At 33.1% G+C, this 27,848-nt stretch overlaps 1 protein-coding gene across 1 annotated transcript; it reads right to left on the reverse strand.

Moving 5' to 3' along the window:
• Window positions 1–269: 269 nt before the first annotated feature.
• Window positions 270–25,988, reverse strand: LOC128241136 (melanopsin-A-like). Its single transcript, XM_052958109.1, has 5 exons — window positions 25,919–25,988; window positions 24,821–25,006; window positions 24,221–24,387; window positions 22,919–23,021; window positions 270–709 (listed from the first exon to the last, which is right to left on the reverse strand). The coding sequence occupies exons 1-5, from the start codon at window positions 25,986–25,988 to the stop codon at window positions 270–272; spliced, it is 966 nt and encodes a 321-aa protein (XP_052814069.1).
• Window positions 25,989–27,848: the final 1,860 nt, after the last annotated feature.

Consider the following 27,848-nt stretch of genomic DNA (forward strand, 5'->3'; position numbering starts at 1 on the left):
TCCGGCTAGCGATGAATCTGATGAGTTCATGTTTTCAAAGTGAAAATCGACTCCAAAATGAGACTGTTAAGCGAGACACACTCCTATATACAAGGAATTTTAAGTCACGTGATGTCTATTAATAGAGTATGAAAGTAAATTCTGTTTTTAGACAGACATGTTCAAACGTGTCCATTTATCTGTCACGTGATGTCTATTTTTGGTGAATGAATTTATTTCTATTTATAGACAGACACGTTCAAACCTGTCCATGTATCTGTTACTCAGGACTAATGGTTGTGAAAATCACAAGGATTACACTCGGAACATTTCAAAGCCCCCAACTGGTTCATGTGGTCACTCTGTAGGTAACAGGGGACCACCCCGTCTAGTTCTGGTAGCGTCCGGCCTACTTCAGGAATCAGTTCCTTTAAACGCTGGTACTCTCCAGGTCTCAAACAAAGACCTTTCTTGGTAGGGACCACTTCGTTCTCGGGTTTCCAAAACTGTCTGATGTCCACACATACGCTTCCCTCTCCTATACATATGTACACATTTCCTCCTAGATGAGTTTTATAGCCGTCGTTGTTTCGAAGTCCCTGATCCACATACTCTATAGCATCGACCAAATTCTTCCATCGCATCAAGGTGAGACTGATCCCCTTCTTTGTCGGTTGGCCATTCTCCCACTCTCGAAGATCAACCCTGAGCTCCCCTTTCCACTCTTTTACTTCAATATATCGACAGTTTCCCAATTGAAATTTCATTTTGTCGTACAAGAGGCAACACTTTTGTGACTGTTGAAACATTGTGTTTTATACACAGCAACCCACTCCCATTGGTCTAATATTTTATTTCTGATTGGTTGTCTGTATATAGAATTAAGTCATCTTCTATTTATAGTTTGTTCAAACATGTGCTCCACCACCGTCACAGGTAAAAATATATTTGATAGTTATGGATCCCTATAGAGGGACCTTATCCCTAAAAAGGGTAAATGCCTACGAGAGGCTTGCTTTGTCTACTTTATTGGATACGCTGAAACAACAAAATCTTTTTTTCTTATTGCAAATCACCCTGACTTTGTTTGTAAGGGTTTTGGCATACCCTAAAACACCAATGTTAGACTTCATGTCTTTTTCTAAAACGAATTTATTTGATGTTAGTTTTACTCTATCTGGATCATTGAAACATTGTCGAATACAAAACATCATGATGTTCTTATTCAAAAAGACAGAGGCGTCGGTATTCTTCACCAAATGTTTTTGAGTAACGTGAGATGATATGCACCCTTTCATGATGAAGAGCAGCAAAATAATATAGCAAACTATTTAATGAAAAGACTAACTGACCATTGCATTTTCATTGGTTCCCGCCAAATATGAGGATGTTATCAAGATCACAGTCGTGTTACAACTCATATGATTAACATTAATAAAAAAATGAACTTGCGCGACCCCTACTTTATTGATACATTAAATCAGTCCCCGTAAAGATTCTTCATTCATTGCTGCTATTCAATATCATCCGCTCAAAAAAGTTGGACTGGCGTGACCCCTACTTTATTGACTAGGCAGGGCTATTTATAACTGATGATGTCATTATGCAAATTTGACTACGGAGGGCTATTTATAATTGATGATGTCATTATGCAAATTTGACTACGGAGGACCATCTATACTACTGTTTTGCCTACATGTGTGGCAAAAGACGATCTTATCTAACTTTATATATTTTCACAATGATTAATTTATCACTAAGTTTGATTACATGTTCTTACATGAATTGCCTGTGATAAGGAATAACTGAAATGCATGCGTTTAGATACTCTCTGAGTAGCCAGAACATATGCACTTTAAAGTATATAACTGAACGAGGAAAGAAACGAGGGAAATTTCGTCTTGGAAAACGATTGGACTTTCTCTTTGAATTGCTCAATCGAAGTTCAAAAATTAACATCAATGCCGTGATTACGAACAGTCCTAGGTCAGAGTTCAGACTCAAGTAGCAAACTGCAAATCATCATTTCATTGTAACCCTTCTTGTTGACAATATAATTTATCATTTTTAAGAAATTGGACTTGATACTGTTTGGGTCTCTGGAATGAACATGTGCATATAATTGATAAATATATTATAAAGTATATTGTGTGTAAGACTCAAATGGTTCAGCTACAATTGAAAACGAAACAAAAGTTATATTAAATTATTATCCTTCATTAGAAATATGACATTATTTTAAATCATCGTATTGAAAATATGAATTGTATCAATTGAATATTTAGCTTATAATTACTATAAACTTTGCAATACAATACAAGAATACCACCTATGTATAAACATTTTCCTCACCTATTCCTAAAACCATTTTACTAGTCTACTGACCTTTCCAAGGCGGTACTTAAGAATCCTTAATAAACATACCTTGTTATTTATATACTATATATCGAGGGGTGAATGCGAAAAGGTTCTAAGTGGCATTGAATAAAGAAAAATATAGAACCTTTTCGCTTTCACCCCTCGATATGCACTTTGTTGTTTGTGGAGTTTTGTACTGTGTTGTTTGTGAAATTTTGTGTTGTTTCTGGTTTGTTATTGTTATGTGTTCTCTGTCTTTAACGTTTACTCTGTGCCATTTAACTGGGTTTATGTTTCAACTTTTGGCTACTGAGCTTGTTTCTGTAATTTTCCATATATATATATATATATATATATATATATATACATTCCATATTAAACATAAAAATATATTTGTGCTTCGTTGTCGTTTATTTCATAAACTTTCGATAAATAGTGTTTACCAATAAAACATCAACTATGAAGAATTATATATAACTCGTGCACTTTAGTTTTATGGTTATTTAATATTATACAAATATAATTTGTACATCATTACCCAGGGATTTATCAATTTCTCCTGCCCTTAATGATACAGGATGTTCTTCATAAGACATCATTAAAATCGAACTAATTGTTGTCTACTACCATGCAGTCATTAAAAAGTTATTCATTATTTTCTAGCTCATAAAGATCGTTGAATACATTGTCATTCTGCAACACTTATCAACAGATTTATCTACTGTAGTACGTTATACAGAATATCCTTCACATTCGCGGTTACTATCAATCCCGAAATGACATTCATCATTATCATGTTACCTCAAGAGTTTTATGAAACGAGATAAAAAAAATAAATGTTTGAAATTAAATCAGTAAATAATCAAGGTTGTCTCTAGGTTAAAACGTAACAGAATGTCCTTCCCCTTTGAGTTTAGCTTTTACTTGGTGTTTTTTTTATGTCTAGAGATTTACCAGTGAAATAAAAATGATATTTTGTACAGTTGAAATCTGATTTGGAAGTAAAAGTAGATCACAATCTTATACTATTTTAAGTGTGGTGTTATACTGAAAACGTCTTGTAATTGAGTTAATTTTAAGCTCAATTTCCCTGATCATGAACGTGTGTTCTTATAGTTCTTATCAAATAAGGGAATGATTAAGAAATCGAGGACCCCATTTACATAGATTCATGTCGGGACTTGTAGATTTACTTTCGAAATGTTGCATTTGCAATGTTTTGAAAGTTTACAAAAGCTTATTTTCGGTATAATTTTCTGTACAAAAATACAAGTATTTGTGTTTGGTGATGTAAAACACTAGAAAGCTGTGTTATTTCGCGTGCAAATTGATGGATTGACTAAATAATTTATAGGAAATGCTCATAGTGGTCTGAGGCCTTAACACATCTATGCAGAAAATTATACTTGAGGCAATCACAATATCTTGTTTAATTATACAAGGCAACTATTGGTTTTGCTTTGAATGGGGCACAAGAGTTGTATAAGCTCAGCTATGTTGCAATAATTAATTTAACAAGAGCACCGCCTGCGGGTGCTGAACTCTCGTTTGATTTTATCCTTTTACGGTTTATTAATTTCATATTGTATATTTGATAGTGAACAGGTATTCCAAAGTTTGAAAGTGATAGATTTGATAGTTTGCTTGTAAGTGACCCAAGCACAAAATTTAAAAAAAAATCAGACTAGCTAAAATTTACAAAGTCGAACAATACTAAAATATCTGGACATACATATATATTTCCTTAAAAATATTGACAATTGCAATGTAGTGAACAACTACTACCCTGTGTCATACATTATACATATTCAAAATGCATACATACATATTCATCATTTTATGGTTGAAATGGCCTTTAGTGTATCATGCAATATTGTGATCTACTGCATTGTAATGAGCAGTGTATTGTCTTAAAATTAGAAGGATAACTCTAATAAGCGGTACTCATTACGATTATAAATCCGGGAAAAAAATCGTATTTATAAGGCCATGCCAAATTACTTATATAAAATACAACCGACTTGTTGTGAGTTATCTGAAGTTTAAATCGTGTCACTATTGTGTTGTTGTTTTTTGTCAACATAACAATAACCTTTTTTTCTAAATATGTGTTCCTCGATCAAACTGTGATATATCGATGATGAAGCTTATAGTAGTCATATATGAATCAACTGTCAATGCTGAAATGCAAAAGAATGAAAACTGCAGGGCCAAGACGCACCTACAACATGTGCGGACTCCATTGGCGTTTATTTAATATCAGCTGTTAAGAAATAACTCATGTCATAACGATACGAAAGGCAAATTAGTAATGTAGGCTTATTTTGTTCGCACAACATTAGCTTGTCCCTTACGTTATTAAATTGTTGACATTGACATTTGCGGTTACTATCTTACAGGTTTATACGATCTATAATATATATGGTCATAGACTAGGTCAGAATATTATGAAACAACATGTTGTGGAAATGAAGGGCATACTCTTGTGGCACTATGGAAATAGAGCGCTCCGATTACTTGAAAGTTGAATTTGCATATATAACGTTCAGATTCTGTATGATTCAGATAGCGTTGCAATAGTGGGTATGGTATTTTGGTGTCAGATTTTTAAACTCGTACACACAGCAATGTTTTTCCTGCATTATTTATGAAACTTTTGATTTATTAATTTGCGTTTCATTGAACTAAAACAAAATTCTTGTTTCATATGTACGTAACTTACAATAACTAACAAATTTTAAAGCCGCACTACACTGGACTATTATAAGTAATGTGTGGCAACTGAACTTGTCTTAAAATTAGTCAACAGTATCTTTGAAACAGTTTAAGGCTTGTTTTTTCTATGCAGAAGGTTTGCAACTTGAAGTCGAATTGAAGTATCACTACATTTTAACATTCTACGTACTCCAAAACTGCTATTTATCCACAACTACACAACAATATATTTATATAACCATCCAAGTCATACAAAAAGGGCCGCAATGCAACGAAACCAGGTTTTCAATGATTGGCAGAAAAACTTCAGATTTCAGCTTTCATTCGTTTTTCTATTTTCAGTAACAGTGACCTTGACCTTGACCCAAGGGGCTTCAAACGGAATCTAATAAAAAAATCCATTAACTCTTCCTAAATACCAAGATTAGTCATGATATATCAACCCAAAATAAAGTAATTTGGCTTCAACCTTTCTGTTTTATTTTTGGTAACATCGACATTGACTTTAACCCAAGGGGACCCAAACGCAAATTGTAAGGTCTCCATTATTTCTTTCTATATAAGTTTGGTCAAGATGTGTAAACTCTAACTAAGATTATTCAGTACTAACTGTTTTTTTTTCTTTTTTAAATAACAGTGACCTTGACCATAGAGGCCCAAACACATTCCAATGAAAAGTATCTATAATGTTGCCCTTTATATGAAGTTTGGTCAATACATATCAACTCTAAAAAAGTTATGCAGTTTCAACTGTTCTCTTCTATATTTAGTAACATTGATAGTATTCATTTCAAAAACAAAACAGAGCTTGTGTGGTCCTAAAACACCTGCTCTTATCAACTGAGATTAGGCTTCTAAAATAACCAGCAGATTTCTTGAAGAGTTTGGAAGGTGGGCCTGCAACCCCATCCATCCCTACCCTGATAGGGGGCATGTTCAGTATATTGTTTTTGCTTAAAGTTTATTTCTGTGTCAATACAGTTGAGGAAAAATATTAAAATACGCCCCAAAACCTAAATTACCCAATGTCAATAGTTTAAATAATATAATAATAAAGAGTTTGTCCCAAATTCAAGTCCATTCTTACATCAATTCCTGGTATCAACCCTACAAACCCACAAAGGAAATCATAAAGGGCATCATAACCACCTAGTCGCATGTTATGGTAAGAATATTAACTGCTTTAACATAATAGGACAATCTTTGATATATAGGCTGTGTAATTAATATTTTCAAACATAAGCAAATATGGTGCACCATAAGTATGTCCAAAGTTAATAAAATGATTTCTTAAATTAATGGTGTTAATGCTCAAACACGTCTTCCCTATAAATCAGTGAAAGAACTCTACAATTCACAAATGTTCAGTCCCCCCACCCAAGTTGTAGGTGCAAATTTGAATTATTGGTTTTAAATTGTATTTTGAGAAGATGTATGGTTGTCATGAGTGTTAAGCTAGAAATAGCAATTCATCAGATCTGCACTATTGCATGTTTACCTAGTTAATATAAACAGCCGTCTTAGACAATTTTTCTTTTGGCGACTCTATGAACGGTGAATGTCCAAATGTTGAAAGTTCCCTTTATATGCTTTATGTGGCCAACTATTAACTGTGAAAGAAACGGCATACGGACATGTGTTGTATTTATTCTAAAGTAATCTTCTTGGTTTATATTGCATATATCAAATTTTAAATTGATTGCCAGTGAAATGTTTCATTGCAAAATTGATAAAATATCTAAGGGTGAAGTCATTTATTTGAACAGCTTAATTGAAATAATTATATTATATCATAACTATTTTTCTTGCAGCGTAGTTAAATGTAAACATTTCTGACATTGTTAATCGTCATAATAGATCATAGGTTGTCTAACATTTAAAATGGACGAGGGACTTAAAATGACTTTAAAAAATGTGTGAGGGGGTGAGGGTGTTGTCGTCTGCGGACACAACTAAACAGACAACATGTCCAAAATTATATGAAAATTCGCCTACAAACCTTGCAATGTGTTTATAGATGAGTCGAACCAAACCAATTGATGCTTAAATGTCAATTGAGAACATGCTCGGAAGAAAAAAGCTCTGGCAAATTGCATATTGGGCCAACCAGCCTTATGAAATCAGACGCTTAAGCGATTGGATGACAGGCATTATTACTGTGAAACGTTACACTGCCTTTCAGATTGAGTTAATGATGAACGGGTGTACTTAATGACTGACTTTCTGATTTGACTGACTTCATACTGAACAATCCAATAAGAACTATATGCATTTCGTTTTAATCCAACGAACCTACAGTAGTATTTAACCTTTTATTAATCGATTTAATTAAATATTAGAAGTGAGCATACCAGGAAGTTGATGTAAAATTGCCGTGATCCATGCAAATTGTTATATTTTTTAAAGCTTCGCAATGATTGTACTGTTGGCTTTATTGTGTTTTTCCCCGAAAACGGATAATAAGAACCTACATCTGACGCAGTTTAGCATTATGAAGTGAGAAAGCCGATGTTATACGCGAAATCTTGTTACAGCTTGCATTGTTTATTTTTGTTATTAACTTGAATTTACTAAATAGCTACATAAAAAAATAATCCTCAATCTATGTGGACAGTTATACATCCCCACTTTATCTCTCCCCAACGCGGGACCTAAAATCAAATTGGTGGCCAACGGGAGAAATCGATATTGGAATTAAAATTTTCATACTTTTTCAAACATTTTTTTTTAATTTTAATTAAAATGTCTTATTTGATGCGCAAACTTCTATCTGCCACTTTTGAAGTTGATATCTAAGATAATTAAAAAATAATTTTGCAAATAAACCAGATTCGAAAACTTATACCGGATGCTGTTATACTTGACAATCTAGTAGGGTACAATGCTATTACATTTATAGGACTTTATAAACAGTCCAATAAACAACACATTAAGGGATACAGTAAAAAGGGAAGGTCACAAATTAAGAAACAAATTTAACTTCAAGGTTAATACATAAGGACATAATTTTGGTGATGAATGTACTTATGGATTGATTTTCCCGCATAATCGTTCAATATAAAATAACATCCTTTTAACTATGTTGGTAAATACATACATGCTATTTAATCAATGGTCGCAATAACTAGGTCATATGTATTGATACCTTTTGCGTAGGGTTAACTTGCATGCCGGTCAACGGATATCCTTTGTAAAGTCAGTTTATTAAACTAATTTATTACTGTTTGTGAGGTGACATATTCTTTAAGCCTTCCACTTCCACATTTTTCGTAATTTCCTTCAACGCTCAAGGACAATAAGTGAAAACTGTTACTTATCATCAAATAGAACCAAAAGGAAGGATTATGAAAGGAATGTTTGCCAAGTTCACTCATAGGATTACCCCTTATCAGAACAAAACAAACTACAGTGAAGCAAGGACTAAATGAAAATTACCCCTATTCATGATCAACACAAATTGTTATCAAAGTAGTATACTCAGGCCAAGAAAACCTGTTTTTCACAGAGTTGCTCAAAATGTATGATGTCAAATGTATGTATAAAGATATTTGTTGAAAAGAGATATATGTTTCATTTAATTGTGGTATGTTAATAGTAGAGAAGTAAGTTTAGGTTCTGTTAGAAATAAAGTGTTGACTGTTATATTGAACCATTACTGAAATGACCATATAACAAAAGAAAGATGAATGTCTTTTTTGCAGAAGTAAATAGAAAACCCCGGATAGTAATACATTGTGCTTGTATTTTCACGAAATGTAACAGACGAAGGACACATGCCTTTCACCAGAGGCTAAAATACAATAAAAAAACACATTGAGCTTGTTTTTACAGAGGGCAGAGCAGTCTGTGTTATTATATTTATATACATGTATTATGTTCAGAATGATGCATTGCAAGTTTTACCCAAAATATATGTAAAATAAATGGCATCCTGCTGATTTACACCAACTATCTATATTTGAAATAAGTATTTCAATATTTTTCCAGTGCGTTTATTATAGAACGTAATATCAAGAGTAACGTTTTGATCAATTTTGAATGCATTAGGTTTTTTTTTCTTTCCCTCTGTGCCCGAGCATATTCCGTATGAGTTGGCGGTTAATATTCAGTTGACCTATTCAACCCTTGTTAGACTTTGTGACATAACATTCAATAAGTGTTGCTCATTCTCATCACATTTATTTGTTGCTAGCCGGGGAATAAAACAAGACCAAGAAATTGGCCATATGAGTTTATGCGCGGAATCATCTTTTTCTTATATAAATATTTCACCAGCACAGTTCTTTCTCCGGTTTCAGTATGATAGACGGCCTTTAATACAGTTATTTCGTGTAACGTTGATTACCTCAAACAAAAGCGGGCAATTCCCCACCTGATGACACAATCATCCTCCGACATGGGAATATGTTTTACAATTTTGAGTAATGAATTCTCAAGCTAGTTTATTTGGTTTAGATGACAAAACTAGGATGGTACGTCCCCGAAACGGAGCACCAGTGTTCATTAGATTAATTTGTCTGGAATATTGTCTCGATAGTTTCTCAAGAGGCCATCCATTCTCCAAAATCTCTTGATATGTGCAACATCTGTCTTCTCGGATATAGCATGAAAAAGTTCTGAACTTGTACGCCATTCAGACAGGTACTAGGTCACCAAATATGGTATTGTATCCTAATTCATTTTACTTCTGTGTTTGTTGTCAGGATTCAGGTCGTCCGATTTGCTGCACACTATCTAAAACAGCTTTTAGTGTTCATGTGTTTGCAAAGTGGATGCCTGAAATAGTTCCGCTTAAGTCTATGATTCCAAACATGTAACTGTATTTATCTTTTACAAACAAATTATGCACAAGTTACTTTAAAGAACATATATGTTATCATGTTGTACAATATTACTCTGTAGTAGCTCGAGAAATACAAGAGGGAAATTATGGCCCTGAACTTCTTACTTGAGACCCATTGGATATAACTTAAATGTTGGATAAGGAACATAACATGACACCATAAATCTTAATTATGTGTTGCCCTTTATTTTCATTTATCTTATCCATGCTTAAGTTACGGATTAGATAAACGAAACCTAATGTAGTTTGACCAATGTCCAACAAGGGTTTGGATGTCTTATCATGGTTAGAAGATGTGCAAAGTTACTTTAATATTTCCTAAACATGGTAAAAAAAAACTGTTAACAAGGAACTTTAACTGTGACTCTGACTTTTGATATGCATACATCTCGCATATGAACTACCGTTTTCCTATAATAGACATTTGTGACAAATTTTCCACTGAATGACCAGTTAACAGCTCAAAGACAAATCAACACTTTTGACCGAAACATATTGTGACTTCATAACATATTTATAGCTAATACAATATTACAGACCGCATGCCTATACAAGTAAATCAAAGAAAGTGGAGATTTAAATCAAGCTTGTGGCAATCTGGTTTGACAATGAACACGAAAGGCAAGTATATATGTACGTTAAAACACCTGTACCAATATCAAATGAACAAAATGAAATGATTTGAATACCTTTCTGATTTCATCATGTGTTGCTGCCAAATATCATGAAACCTGCTCTTATAGAATGACTGAATCTTGCATTGCTGCATCTCCTGCTTAAAAAGCAGACATGCATGCATCCAACAATTTTGATGATAGGCTTGATATGATTTTATATTATTATTTATCCATATATGTTTATTTGCAAACATATTTGAAATTAAGAGTGTCTAGCCTTTATATCAGGATGTTCAAGATTTATGACATGAGGTCCATATTCACTCTGCATCGCACGGGGAAGGATTTTAAATATCTTAGTAAGGGATACTACATGCGTCTAAATACCAAATATGGATCTGGCAATTTCAGTTTCATATATGCCTTTACTAAATAGGAACCAGTGTGCGTACGTGATAAATTATGTTATAATGCTACGTCGGAGCCCAAAATTATACTTCAAATGAAGATAATAAACAAAGATAACTATACTATTTTGTCACCATTTGAAATTAAACATAGCGCAGTCTGCGCCTTCTACGGAAACCCGCCTCCGGTCATTTACCAAGGTTCGATTAAGAGTATGTTTTCGTTAAAAAATAGGCCGTCTGGCGGAGCACTGTCAAAGCATTTGTTAAAATCTGGTTTCTCAAAGTGTTTGATGAAACCAATCACCTTTTCATTATCCTGTAGTACAACAATGGTGGGGATATTTAGGCGGCATAGAATACCATTTGTTTCATTTAAAATGGTGTAGTAAAAGAAAAGTAATCTATGTTTTCAGTTTTCAATTTAGGAAAAATGTTGCCTTCCGACGTGGCATATATTATGCAATTGATCACGTGGTAAACACACACTTGGTATGGCATATACAAGTTATGGAATCCCCAAGGCAGGGCTTAAGGTGTTTAATTTTAACCATATTGATGAATTAACGCTACGTTAAGATGCATACTAAGTTTGGACATTGCGCTTCTAGATATTCAACACTATTTACATTTCAGCTAACACCAACGATGCTTGGTGAGCTTTGACATTTTTTTTCACTATCTAGCCATTACAGCTATATATATACCAACTGTCAAAGATCTGAACCTTGCTGTTGAATTAAACAATATCAATTCGGATACGTTAATGAACACCAATTATTTTCATGGATCGCATCATGGAACAGACTTGTGATGTATGCACAAAAAAGTGAATATGCAGAATAAGTAGACGAAAAAATTGGATGCGAGGGTAGCATCTTGATATATCAAGCTTAATTATATGTAACAAAATGCAAACATGACATGAAATAAAGAAGCAGCTGTCTATTATAGCATATTATAGTCCTGTCAAGTATTGAGATACTTGATTTGTATGATAATCTTAATCAAGAAACTAAATATTTGTTTTTAATAAAATTTCAGTTATTTTCTAGAGGATCTGTTTGCTACTTAATTGAAATACAAAAAGGAAAATTGCCATTTTCCTAAATCTGGCTTTTAAGAAGAAAGTGCTGTCACATACGGCTTAATCCCCGTCAAATTAAGAGCAGCATCAACTTCATTTGAACATAGGATACCCATTAACATTAACACACTAATTAAAACAATAATGCAGCCAGAAATAGTGTTACTTTGCACTGCTCTTTTCTTAAATTCGGTTTATCTATATATGAAGTTTTAAGTAAAATCCTAAACGACTTCAAGTAATGCCCATGACACAGAATATATACTTCTCCTTAATATTATTTTTTTATATGAAACTGTATAACATTTCACTTAAGATTTACTTAAAATAATGTATTCATTCATTTCAATGTATTTCATGTCATGCTTTTAGGTGAATTATGATATTTCATTACTGTTCATGTTCATTTATGTTGTTTGTATTTATATGGTGATGGTAACTGTTTACTTTTTAACTTTTAGTTTATTATACCTGCCATCGGAACAGTCACGATAATTTTAGTGATCAATTGGTTCCTTAAACAGGTTTTTGTTATAGTTCTACCTAGTATTCATTCATGTTTAGTTACCAACGATGGAAGTTTTCATGATTTTTTACTAATGATAGATTAAGCATGGTATAAGTGAATTGACGGGTGTCCGAGAGGGGATCGTAGATCATTTAAAGATTAGGCTACGGTGTGTTGTTTTTTTTTGTAAAATAAAATATGTATATTTTAACAATGGGGTCGATTATCTGCGGCATCGGACATGTCAAAGATAATCAAAAGAAATGTAATAGAAGTGTGGAATTGTATCATTATATTTTAAGTTCCTAATTATTTGTTATTTTGAATACAAGCTTGCCTTTTTCACTCCCAAATAATTCACTTAATTAACCAAATCTTACGTTTGTCTAGAATACTGCTAATTATTGGTTGTTTTTGTTTGTTTTGAAATATACTTTAAAAATTTTCAAGTGTTATTTAGTTTTTAGAGGTTTAATATTTTCTAGAATGATCAATATTTTTATATATTCTAAATGTGCCAAGCATTGCATAAGCATGCGACCATTTTATGAAGGCACACAACTCGAGTTCGCAATGCAAATACGATGTTTCTCAATATGTACGTGATATTGTCGTCGGTATGGATCAACTGATCGGTTCACATACGTACTGATTACTGAATATTTGTAAATGTATTTTTCATGTTTATAGAGAGATATACAGCATGTTAAATCATAAGGATTATGTAATGTTTTAATTCCTAGCGATTCAGCATTTACGCAGTCAACGGTTTTATTTACACTTAAGTGTGTGTATAATTGCTATCTCGCTGAAATATGTTAATATTTTCATAATCGAGTTAAGAGTTTGCTTGTCGAAAAGGGTATTTTCATTTTTGTGTAAAAACATTTGCAGTACACCTGAATCGGACTCAACATACATTTCATCTCACTTGGATCTAGTTGCCAGACAATGGTGTAGTTAAAAATATCGACGACGGACAAAAGAGCCGTCGAGAAAAACAAGTAATGCATCAGGCTTCTCCATTTACTTCAGACAGACACGAAAAAACATAAAACACTTTCAAAGACAAATGCCATTGCGCTGAAACGAACTTTACCTACTTAACGATGAACTATTTTACTTGGTTTGTTATGCTCCTCAAAGTGGTTAACAACAAGCACACTGTTTGTCTTTAGGTCCGTCCGTCAGTAAATAGGTTGTCGATGCAATGACTCTAGAATCATTGATTTGAGTTCCTTTAAATGCCACGTTTTTTACAATCTTTAAAATGTGCTTGTCTGTCATGGGTTCTCTATTTCAAACTAGTTTAAAAAGATCTCAGTCTCTAACAAATTACTCTCCTATCATATTTCAAACATATTCGCAACGAGCTGGCAAACTTGAAATGGGAATACATTTCCAATCTCTTAAACCGTAAAATATCTCCCTCAGAAGACAGGCCAACAGGGCATGGACCAGAAGGTCATATATAACAGTAACTTGATATCTGTCTTTATGGCTAAGAATCAATTATTGGAATGTTTTAATTATAGAGGTCAAAATTGACAATCATTGAGAAGTGATTTCTTTTTGTTTGAGTTATCGGTTATATGAACATAACATGTTGACAAACAATAACCACAGTGTAATAGTAAAACATAAAGCAATTTAACATGGTTTCAGGGAAAAGAAAATACCTATATATCGAAGCATGTCAGAAAGCTACTATCAAAGTCATTTTACCCAAAGGCAACCAATATTAGGAATTATAACCTGGAAAGGTGCTTGCTAGTCGTTTGTCAGATATGACTGAATATTCTACATTTAAATTGACCCTTGCTATAACTAGGGTATTTTTCCTTGTAAACAATTTACGATGACATTATATTAAAGACATATTCAGATTGTAATCAGACCAAATACCCATGATTAAACATGATTTGATGATTATTTTTGTCATTATATATTAATTGACATTTTTACGCAAAACATATGATTAAGATACCTATCGTTAATGTTTATTAAAGGAAGTATCATTTCAGATAGTTATAATGAAATGGTGAGATTTTTAAGATGGTATAAAAAGGTGAAGGGGTGTCCCATGAAGTGGGTCGCATCGCAGGCCAGTTGTCTAGGGTCAATACTTGTGTATCAAACAACATAAACAAGCTCAAACTGATTCTAAAGCAAGCTATCAGAACTATCATAAACAGGATTGGTTTAGGTAATCATATCATATATCAATTGACATATCGATTAAATTAAACAAAACCAATTATTTTGGCTGATGAAATGCCATCATCTCAAATGTACTTAACCTACTAAATGATGAACAATTGTAATTGGATTTTTATGCGCCTGAAAGTGGTAAATGGTAATCACACTGTCCATCGGTCCGTCTGTCAGTAGAAAGGTTGATTTTCTTGAAATGCGACGTTTTTTGTGTGAATTTTCTTGTATGGCATGTGTATTCGTTTTCAAACTAACCTAGCAAGATCTCAATATCTAACAATTACTCTTCTCTCATAATTCTAACATATTCGCAACCTGTTGTCATATTTGAAATGATCTTCCTTCTTATTGGACATGGTATTACATTGGTAACTAAACAATGGTGTGACATGCGCATCTTTTATTAAGCTGATACTTACAGTTCAATTGGTTTATTTCCATTCAACCAAAATCATAGCCATATAACTGCCAACAAATGTGATATCGACCCAATTTCATATACGTTAGCTAAACGAAAAGATCAGACGTTTTTAAGACTTTCTACTGTATAATGGACGCTGTAATTGTCATTTTTATTGTCATTGTTTTAGGAATACTTGACCAGATAACCTTTTACTTGGTTAACTAGTCACTGTGCATTAGTCTTCGTAATGGTCAATGATTGCCAGGTATTCCTCTCTGAGAAGATTGAATACAACTTTTAAGAACAGCAATAATAGCGCATTGTACATAGTTATAGTCAAATAATGTATAAACATGTAACACAACTGAAAGTGTATTCTTACTTTAGCGCGTAACACATCACTTCAAAATTTGCTCTTCATGTGGCTTTCTTTAAACAAAATAGAATATGTTTGTATGTATATTATTTATTTATGTATTTTAAGTAAGATAAATAAACGATTTAATTTGATTCAAAACAAAATAAACATATTTTCACAGCCTTATTAGCTCGACTATTCGAAGAATATGGAGAGCTATACTACTCACCCAAGCGTCGGCGTCGGCGTTGGCGTCACACCTTGGTTACGGTTTTGCATGCAAGCTCACATAGGTTAATATCTCAACAACTACTAGGTATTGCATTGAGACTTGATACAATGGTACTCAACTATCCAACCTACTTAAGTAATTAAGTAAGATAACTCTTGTTTGCATTTAATGAAAATAATTGCCCTTTATTATTCGACTAAGAAATTCTGGTTAATGTTTTTCGTGCAAGCACACATAGGTTAATATCTCAGCAACTACTTGAGGTATTGCATTGAGACTTGATATTTTGGCACTCAACCATCCATCCTACTTAATTAACCAAGTAAGATAACTCTTGTTTGCATTTAATGCAAATAATGGCCCTTATTATTCGACTTAGAAATTATTGTTAAGGTTTTTCGTGCAAGCACACATAGGTTATTATCTCAGCAACTTCTTGTGGTACTGCATTGATACTTTATACAATGGTACTTAACCATCCAACCTACTTATTTAATAAAGTTTGATAACTCTAAGTTGCATTTAATTCAAATAATAGGCCTTTATTACCCGACTTAGAAATTCTGGTTAAGGTTTTGCGTGTTAGCACACATAGGTTAATATCTCATCAACTACTTGAGGTATTGCTTTGAGACTTGAACAATGATACTCAACCATCCAACCTACTTTAATGACGAAGTTAGATAACTCAAGTTTCCATTAAATTCAAATAATGGCCCTTTTTATTCGACATAGAAATTCTGGTTCAGGTTTTGCATGTAACCACTTTTAAGTCAATACCTAAGCGAATATATCATGTATGACATTGAAATTTTACACACCGGCTCCCAACCATTTAGCCTTCTTCTTTTATCAAGTAAAATAACTCTATCTTTCATATAATATAATTTATGAGACTTAGAAATTCTGGTTAAGGTCTTGCATGTTAGCACAAATAGGATAATATCTCAGCAATTACTTGATGTATTGGACTTTATACAATGGTATTCAACCACCCAACGCAACTGGATAACCGAGTAAGATAACCGTATTTTGCAAATAATGGCCATTTATCATAAGACTTAAATATTCTGGTTAAAGTTTTCCATATAACCACATATATGTTAATATCACTGCACATCATGTATTGCATTGAAATTTAATCTAACAGTGATCCATGCATGTTTCGCCAAAACTTTTCAATCCTTACACAGAAAAGCGGCGGAATAGTCGAGCGCGCTGTCTCTGTGACATGTCTTGTTTATGATGAGCTCTGCTACTTCACCGTATCTACCTTGGTAGCATATATATAACGAGTGAGGGATACCATCGACTTTTCCCATTCAATCCTTCTGTTTTATAATGTATCGTGTGGAAATAGGGGTTTTATCAGCCATCATGCCAGACTACGTTATAGTTATATTAGCTCTTCCTTCTTAATAATCTCTAAACAAATTAACTCCAAAACGAACCGGGACTTTTTGGTTTATATTGAAATATACTTAATTTATGATAGGATTGCACATTCTGTAACAATTTATTTAACTATAAAACGAATACAAATGCAAGATGGACACAACACTTCCCACGATTCAAGATTTTTTTATTACCAGCATAGAGTAAACCTACCATCATAAAATGATACCATTACAATAGACAATTGTTTAAAAGACATAAGACAGGGTACAAAACGGTTCTAATATATAGTAGTATTGTAAAGCGCATTTGAATGAAATATCCATCAAAGAACTGTACTTTATAAAATCCATTCTTTTTTAAGGTTAGTAGTGTTTTTTTTCATTTTTAAATTTAACATTTATAATAGGAACACTTTTTCGAAACATCAAATACACACCACCTCTCCCATTGTTTTATTTTTTCGTCTACCTTTTTTTTTTAGAAAACAAGTCACAAACGCTAATAGGAGTTTTCAAACAAAGAGTTAGATCAATATCTATTTGTTCACATACTATTTAGTATAACGGTTTGTATTAAATGGTATACATTTATATGTCATTTATAAATGTTTGTATGAATGAACATTTGGGCAATAAAAACAGAAACCAGAACATTGCATGTCCATTAAGTTTGTGTGTAACATAAACATACCCAACATCCTCGTTTGAAATGTATCCGACATTCCAAGATGAAAAATGATAACATATTATACGTAACCACTAAATAGTGGATAATAGTCTTTGTCTTAATCGAATATAGCCGAACCTTTGAAGAAAATAAAGCTAAATGCAAACTAAAAACCTTAAAATAAATTAATACTACGCTTAATTTGTATACACATTTACTCTTTATTTCCTCTAATATGAAAATGCGTGTTATTTTGAACATTTGTAACACATTCTCCAATTTCATGGTAAATGACAGTTCGAAGAGATAAATCAACAAATAAACCATCAGATACACCGACTGCATGGCCCATACAAAACATAAGACGAATGTATGAACATAAAGACACCAAACCACGTTGGTGATTTTACTCAAGCATGCCACCATCTGGTTTGACTAATATTATTGATACTTAATACAATTGTACATAAAACACACACTTATGTACAAAATCACGTTTTCAAAAACAAAAAACATCATTTATTTTTTTCTGAATGATATATTAGGCATCTGAAGCAGCAAAATCTGATAAAACCTGATCTAACAATGATGCATCTTAAGCTGTTATGATGGAAATATAATTTGTTTGTTTTGACATGCATGTGCATGCAGATACTCGCGTTTTGGCAGATCAGTCGCATGAACCCTGATTAAAAATGCAAATGGTTCTTAGGGATTTGCCTTTCTCAAAAACCCAAAACCTAACCATAAGAACATCTATAAGTAGAACATATGATCAGAAAAACATTCATTTACTACATTTTTAAACGGACATAAATCTGACTTTCCTCTATTAGTTTTGAACTAGCAAAGTATCGATTGATCTAGATAATTTACACACCGCCAGAGTAAAACTCGTAAAGTTTGGAAACAGGAAGTGTCCATTCACGCCGTTTCCTTGACAGTAATAAATGGGGGAAAGTCGAAAATATCTAATTGTTTAGGTTGTGGCATTTTCCTTACAAAAACACACCAAAACATTTCAAAAGTTGAATCTGTACTATGTTCAGAAACTTGCAATTGACAACCTAATATAGTCATGAAACAAGTTAAACCATACGTAATTTGCTAAAAGAAATCCTAATGAGTTTAAAAATGCCTAGCTTTTTTAACGATTTGTATCGTTTATCGGATTGCCTTTTTTATATATCTCAAAGTAATTAGATTTAATTTATGTGTTTTTTAAATATATCTTCGACGATTATGTTTCTTTGTTTCCTTCTAGGAATCGGAACCCGATGCTGAACATGACATCAATTTGGTATGAGAACCCTGTCATCGACCAATAACATCGGCTTAAAATGTTTAATATAATAAAGAATCATGAAGATTTATTGATTTTGTTTATACGTGTTTGCTGCCCTTTTGAGCTTCTTGTCAATGTTTGGACACCATAATGCCAATGACAAACATACAACCACACGTTTTAATGTTATATTTACAACAACATATATTAATTCAGAATGATACAGTGACATTTAAAATGCAAATATTTCCGTTTCCTAACGAGGTTTTTGTGCCATATGTCTTAGCGTTTGTTCTGTGCCATTTAACGGGGTTTATGTTTAAACTTTCAGCTTCTGGGTTTATAAATGTAGTTTTACATATAAATATTGTACTTATTCATGCATTATTAATTACGTTTGGTGTTATGTATTCTTGGCCAGTGGCCTGTAATTACTTAATAATGTTGTTACCTGAATTGACTTGTAATATGTTCAAAGCATGACACATTCGTCGCAAAAAAGAAAAAAATAATCAATGCTCGATTTGTTGTTTAACGTTTATATAAGTTGGGCGATATAAGGTTAATTAAAGTAACGTTACACTTGTGTAATTCAAGAATCTACGTATTGGGTGTATTTCACGCGAAATCAGAAACATCATTGAATACAGATGAGTAAACCGAGAATCAATACATTGATATATCTTCAGATATTTGATACTGCGTACTTCAGTGGGCTAATTTGAAAAAAACACCTCATTTACACTCGTTCTGAAACCAGTAAAACAATGCTTAGATATATGAGCCTAACGATAAACACACGTGTTAAATGCGAAAAGTATAGGTTGATGCAAACACAATTAAAACACTTTTTTAACGCAAATCATGTTTTACACATTTGATTTTAATGATCAAAAATCCTCCTCCCCCCCCAAAAAAACGTAGATGATTTCCTGAACAACCATTATAAACTAATGACAACTACTACGTAAATATGATGCATACATTTACGGTCAAACTTTGCGACAGTCAAAAGTTTATGCACAACAGATTTAACACATTGTTCGACATTCAACGGTGACATGATTGGTAAACTGCCGCCGTATAAATTACTTTACTCCGTATGCATATAGGTCTGTGTTATACGGACATGAACACCTTTGACTTTATTTAAGGCGAGCAACAACACTAAGTTTTACATAGGCAATACAATACAAATTTAATAAATTGCAAGCAAATACTATGTAGTTATGCGACGAAATGTTTGACAAAACCATCCACCAGAACCATCCAGTCAAGAAGGGAAACGCACACGGCAGCGAGGTAATCTAGTAAGGTATAAAATATTGTCAATGCCGTATGTACCAAAAGCTGGCATGAATACTGGCTTAACACTCATTTTACCGATATTTGTAGGCAATAAACATTTTGACTTGTCGTTTCGGATATTGAATGATAATTTTAAAGTCATATCCCATTTTACACCTTGTACAAATAAACAATAAAAGCTCAGTTTGGTCTCTTTCAGTCTTCTCGCGGACTGCAAAAAATGCGGTCAGTGAAGCAGTCATATAGGAAAATTTTACCATTTAAAAGTTAGGCTTGTCCCTCTGAGTCTCATGCAAAATGACAAGAAGAAGTAAAGGCGTATCGTTACAAAATTACGCAATGTCCGCAAAATGAGAACCCCTTATTCGTCTACCCAAGAATAAATACTGTTTAGTTTTATCACGACATACTACCATAGATCATATGCTATACCTCGTGTCCGGTTTAATAAAGCCATCAGGCGTATTTTTGAAAAACATTTGTGTAATACAACTCGGGCTTCAGTAGTTCATGATTACAACCTCTGGACTAAAGACTTGTTTCACGAAGCGTCTTATTCAACAGACAATCACTTAAAGACGCGCTGTTATCCCATTCATATGTTGAAATACTTGAAACCTTCTTACTATTGGTTATGCTTCCACTATCGCTCAGTAGTCGGTCAGCGATCGAAAATGTTTTAATGTCCTGTATGAAATCACGCAAGCATGGACATTTTTCAAAGAAAGCTTTGCGAAAATTTCCATGTCTAGCCACGTAAATGATTGGATTCCAAATAATCGAGGTTTTTGCTATTAACAGAGGAAACACGGCGACCCAGTGTTCGGTAATGTCTTTTTCTCCAAATGAAGCAGCTAGTGTGATGATAGAGTAAGGTGTCCAACTGACGATGAAAGCAACTGAAAAGAGAAACTAGAGGTTACATATCGAAAACAGAGCGAAACAGTATTTGTACGGGTTCATGTTGGCATATGTTGGCAAACTACGTCATCCATGTAAGTTATCGATTTACAGGTTTAGAATGATATGTATAATATCACAAGTAAAGTGACTTTAGTGAGTATCATTGCGCTTCCAAGTATAGGATAAAAGAAATAGTGCGCAACTACTTTTCAACTGATTAGACACTTATTGAGAGAGAGAGAGAGAGAGAGAGAGAGAGAGAGAGAGAGAGAGAGCGAGAGGGAGAGAGAGAGAGGAAGAGGGAGAGAGAGAGGGAGATACACGTTAAAAAGCATATTCAATCTCTCTATATTATCCCTTTTTTATAACAACTATTTAGTGAGAACAGGATGAATGGAACATATCAATCAAAACATCATGCAACGAAGCACCTGTACAGATATTTTCCAAATTTTAGTTGATCAAAATTGACAGAAATGTTATTTTTGCTGAAAATTATGTGTGTTTAGGGATGCAAACGAATGGCAAAATTGATATTCGAATATTCGGTAATTCTTTCGAACGGATATTCGAATATTCGATTACCAAAATACATGTTTTAAAAGTTGTGTTAACTATTATAGTATTCGCTAAAGTAATAGTCGGGGCATTTTAGCCCTACTTTGTCGTAACCAATACGTGCGACAGACCCTGAATTTCACCAAATGAGCCTCTGAAATTCCTTATTTCAGAAAGGCATGAAGTAATACATTATGAACAAAGTAAAACAACAAAACTTTTCATTTATATTCATGTACCTTCATATTTGTTATTAACGTGAACTAAGATGGAATTCTGGTCTTTCCGTAGGACGAGCAGCGTCGTTCTGGGATTGACCTCCACTAAATAAAACTATGGAAAAAACATACCCACTCGGGAACTAGTTAATACCTTAATTGTCATTTACCGAAAATAATTGATTTTGTGTAACTTGTCTAAAAAGGCAGTTATTGTAAAACTACGGGGACTTTTTGTAGTACCCGACGATATGTCCCTTAATGAAATATGACGCGTGTTAGATGTATTGTCATCACATTCAAACCTCTGGCAGTATAGGCCAATCGTTGTAAAAACAGGACAAACGAACTTTAAACACAACAACAGAGTTGTAGGCAAAAGGTTTATTTATACATTTATTCACACACAAAACATTGAATATTCAAATACCGATTTTGACATTCGAATACCAAACGTTTGATCGAATATTCGAATATTCATTCGCATCCTTAGTATTTAATCAATCAATGGTAATATTGTAATGTTATTAACTAAAAATACGAAAAACGGATATTGATCCGAGGATAATCACTTTTTAAAAAAATAAATAAACAGTCTTCAATAATACATTTATCATCTTCACATTGCAAAATAGATAATTGCATTTATTGTTTCGTTTCCATTCTCTTCAGTTTTATAGATTTGTTACGAAAAGGCGTTCACAATCACTGATACGAATGCCAATAAAACGAGGGAGCATTTACATGCCATCATTTTAGATGAATGCAACTTTCTTAACACTATTTTATTCTGAAACATTTGTATTGTGTTGGTTTTAGATGATGATTGTATTTACACAGTGTTTGCTTGACAACACTTACCAATCATAAGTAGAACAGTTACTGCCATGCGTCGATCTCTTCTTTCCCGCCTTGATCGTAGGTTGGAATTGATGGTTTTCGTCCTTATTCTCTCTTGTCTTAGCTATATATTAAAATGATATTCAATTATTGAACATTGTGGGCCAATCATCAACACACAAATGATATTCAATTATTGAACATTGTGGGCCAATCATCAACACACAAATGATATTCAATTATTGAACATTTTGGGCCAATCATCAACACACAAATGCAGACCTGTATCACAGATAGTTGAGAACAAAAACCACAATGTTTGCTTAAAATGTGTTTCGAGAGCACACAGACATGATCATGCAAGCAAAAAAAAACACGTTAGCGTTTTAGAATAGTAGTATCTCAGTCTTAAAATGACACGTGAAAGGAAACTAAAAAATCATTCTACATGTCTTGTCATTTAGACGTCAATTTCTCCATTTTTCAAATAATTATTGATTACATTTTGACGTTTCACCATGGGAGCATAGCAAGGGTCGATCAAAACTAATTAACTTAAGTAATTTGTTTCATAAGAATATATGATGCCATTTGGTTGGGATAAATCCTGTTTCCAAACATAAATAGTAAAATAAATACGTTAAGCAAAACACGTCCCTGTCAGTTGAATTACTTAACACCTTTACCTGAATCTTCCAGTAAACGTGTAAATACCGGTTCTGCTGGAGAAGGAAGTGTGTCAATAAATTGTGTTAAACTTATTTTAATGTTCATTCATCGATTAGTTTGTTGTAGTATTATTGTAATCTAGGTGTGGCAATTTTTGGTTTCCCGTCGGCCATTGCTTTCATAAAATTGACAACAGACGTGAAAACTCCTCTTTGTCGGTGAGTTATGCCATTATACATACTGGACCTCAAGTTCCGTGATAATCACGAGCGGAAACGATACTCATTTTGGAAGGTTACTTTTTGCTATAAATAATATGTGTGTTTAGATTGTAAAAACGTACACATGTAGTGCTATTACTTGATATGGCAAAATGGTTAAAGTCGAATAAAAACAAAAGGGAACAAGCTAACACTCTTTCATTTATGGATGAATACGTGTTTGCTTATTCAGATCAGCTGTCTATGCTTAATTAAAAAAAACTTTATAACATGTGAGGTCTGGTTAGATTTTAAAATATGCACATTCATATTCAATGTTGTTTTTTCTCATGTGTTGTTCACAGCAAGAGCTTTTTGATCCGACCAGACACAACTATCTCATGACTAATACGTCATTAATTAGAAAAAAGAAAATAAAGTAAGATCGCATTACCTTGCAGAATATTCCACCATAACTGTAAAGGATCAATGCCAGCGGGAACACCCATCCACAAACAAGAATTGACATCGAGAACGCCAAGTCTCCACGGGTGTTGCTTTTCCAGCTGATGGCGCATCGAATACCGATCCCTTCTAGTTGATAGGAACTCCATCCAAGTACTGAAAGATTAAATTAAGAGTGATAATAGAGCAAGGTGTATACAATTAATGAAACAAAATATTATTCAAATTCGATATAACACCAGTCACAAAATGGAACGCTATTTCAATAAACAAAAAACAAACATTTTAAGCAGCTATACGATGTTAAAATTTTAATAAGTTTCCAGACAGGAAAGCGATAAGATACTGATCACTTTTTGTATTTAAAGGCAGCACTGTATTTAAAAAAGCTAAAGTTAAGACTTTCCAGTCCGTTCAAGTTTTTACCGACAGTACTATAGAAAATAGCAGAGGGAAGAGGATGTTCTGAGTTTGTTTTGTTTTCCGTAACCGCCTTAACTCACTTCCGTCTTATGTTTGCAAACTGAAACACCACATTCCTATAAACAAACATTTTCAGGCAAATACATGGCTAATGACAGAACGTTACCAGGTAATAAGGCCCATCCGAAACCGGTTATATAGCACAGTAAAACTGCGATTTTTGCTGTCGTCTTGGAGAATGAAAATCCCCTTGGTCTTACAATGATCACAAAGCGATCGAAGGCGATGGCCGAGAGAAGAAAGATCTGGGTAATCCCAAACATCGTTGTGGAAAATCCGTAATATACACAACCTAAAAGATATACGCTAAATCTCATAACAAGTCCTCGGAGCAAAAACCAAAGCTCGCCATTTTTTAGTCTTCAAAGGGCAAACAATCAACATTTGTTACAATTAGAGATATCGGCTTTGCTATGGATGACTCTTTGAAATACGTACCAAGTTTATTTATTTTTTATTAATGGACAACATTTTATTTCTTAACTGTGACAACAACATTGACGAAGACGACAAACCAACGAACAACAACAACAACTCGTCGAAAAAAGGACAATGTAAAGAGATACTTTTCAAAGGACATGGTGTTTATCAATTATATCTTATATTAAATGGGAAAAAAGAAATATTCATCATATTCGAAATGCCTAAAGAATTAAATTTGTTTACTAAAGTAGTAAAAATATATTTGCTTTAATTTTTAGGGCTACTGAAAGACAAAGATACCATTAACATTACCAAGGGCACACGCACGTTATTACGATTATGAAAAGACGTTTTACAACCAAACGAAATATATTTTTCAAAACTGGAGGTGTCCTCTCTAAGTTTTAAGATGCACATTTATTACCAAAAGAAATTTACCATATTTAATTCAATTGATTTAATTTACCGAAAAGGATTAATACATGTTTGTTTTATGGAAGAAGCTGTGTTTAATTTGAAAGAAAGGTGCAGAAAACACCGTATTTCTACTACATGTAACAATAGTAGACCACAGTAAATATTTAAGCATTCATCAATCATTTAATATTTCAGCTATTAAATACACGACTATAAACTGTTATCAGTAATTAATATTCTCCATAAATGCATTATTTAATAATAAGTTGATAGTGTATTACTCAATATTTTTGTTTGTTATACATGTGTATGTATTGATTTTAAATAAGAGTGTCGCCACTTTAAGACAAATGGATGTACACACCTGAATGTCCAAATATCCAGCGACGAAAAAACGCTGAGAGTACAATCATCCAGTTGCCGCAAACACACATACCGATGTCAGCGAAGGCTAAAGCCACAATAAAATAAATATGCAGCAATCGTAAACGCATGTCACTGATGAACACATAGAAAGTAACTGTGTTTTGTATTAAACCGAACAGAAGAATTAGTAAAACGTATGACCCATACATGTAATACACATAGTCATGTATATGAGTAGAGGCTTTAGACATGTTGAACAAAGATTCTCCACCAGACATGGTAATTCGCTTTTTATTGATGTGCTAGATTGTTGAATATAAAGTGCCCTTATAACGAATAAATAACCAAAAGCAAACCTATTTGATTTAATTTAATTCATGTTGACAGTTTATATAGCAGTCCTTACTACACGGTCATTTTCGCGCACCCATATGAATATTGAGGTGAAAGAACAGTCGTCCATCTATAAATAAGACATATGATCAGAATAGCATTCTGTTACCACTATCTGTTTCAACATCATATATCTGTTTTGCTTCTTGTAACCCTATATATATAATGAAGGAATGTTCAGATTCAGATACTTGTCACACGACTAGCATTACATTCGTCATATCACTCCTTTCGTGGTGGTCCATTTCTGCCTTTTTTAGTTCTGCCGCATTTTCTCGATTACGAAGTTTGAAAAAGAAATCTCAAAAATGCTCGATAGAAACTGTTCTTTCACAGAAGTAGAAAATAGATTTTAATTTTAGCGTTATAGCTGGTATGTTATGGCCCTTCGACACAAAAAAACAACAACAAGTAAACACACCAAACAAATTACAAAAATATAAATTAATAATCACAAAACGAATTAAGAAAAATATTTTACTAACCATAAGCTTGTTTTATATTGACTGTTTTTAACTCTGTTTTAATGGTTTATATTGCCGAATTGCCTGTTTCCATTGCCGAATTGACTGTTTAAATTGCCGATTTGAATGTATGCATTGCCGAATCGCCAGTTAACATTGCCGATTTCCTGTTTTATACATTCGAAATAAGTAGACAATACATTTAATGCAATGTGCAATATTCCTGACCTGTAAAAACATTTGGCAATGCAATCAAGATGTTGGATATGAAATTAGATCAAAGAATATTGATTGCTTTTGTTGTTACGCTGCAGTAAGCCATCTGTCAAATCTTGGGCATCAATGATACACTTTTGCCAACACCACAATTTTAAAGGTTTAACAAATACAAGAATAAAGTTTTTACAGACTTTGAAACAGTAACCTTTAGAAGAGAAATGTATTAATGCGTAGTGAAACTAGGCATTTAATGATTAATGCTAAAATTAGAAGGGTAAAATGCGGACAATTCAGGTAATATTACAATAGTGCTATAAAAAAGGAATTACGTCATACTTGTACTCGAAACTTGGACCTTCGTGTGATTACATAATTAATTAATACATATTTGACACTGCATTACCGGATAAGCGTATTAAATATAGCTTTCGGTCACACTTAATATGATATCAGTTATACAAACAAAACAAGTAATAAAACACCCTAACAATAAGACCACATCTCCATATCCTATAAGTGTAGGCAGTTACACCACATCTTACCACATTACATTACATTTAATATGTTAACATTGATTAGATATTCATTACTTAGAACAAACATCGTCATCGGTTACAAAATACACCTTACAGACTATATTTCTATATCTAAGCTGGTAAGACCTTAATGGACATCATTTCAAACGATGATCAGCTTGACAATTTCTTAATCTTAAAATGATCATTAATTTTAGTTATAGGCCATGACGAAAAAAGGTAATGACGCTTTTTTAACAATATATATTTTTGCGGTATTGTTCAAAATGTGTTTTTCACATTTGTGTTTTGAGTATTAATTATTTGCATCACATCT

Source organism: Mya arenaria, chromosome 7 (genome assembly GCF_026914265.1).
Source record: "Mya arenaria isolate MELC-2E11 chromosome 7, ASM2691426v1".
NCBI lineage: Eukaryota > Metazoa > Mollusca > Bivalvia > Myida > Myidae > Mya > Mya arenaria.

Bases quoted from the DNA above. Each gene is read 5' to 3' on its own strand.
- LOC128241136 (XM_052958109.1), bottom strand. From the start codon at position 25,988: ATGTGTGTTTGCGGCAACTGGATGATTGTACTCTCAGCGTTTTTTCGT. The intron at 25,007-25,918 runs GTGTGTACATCC...TATATCTTTTAG, and splicing joins CTGGATATTTGGACATTCAG to GTTGTGTATATTACGGATTT. The intron at 710-22,918 runs GTAAGTGTTGTC...GATATATTGAAG, and splicing joins AACTGTTCTACTTATGATTG to TAAAAGAGTGGAAAGGGGAG.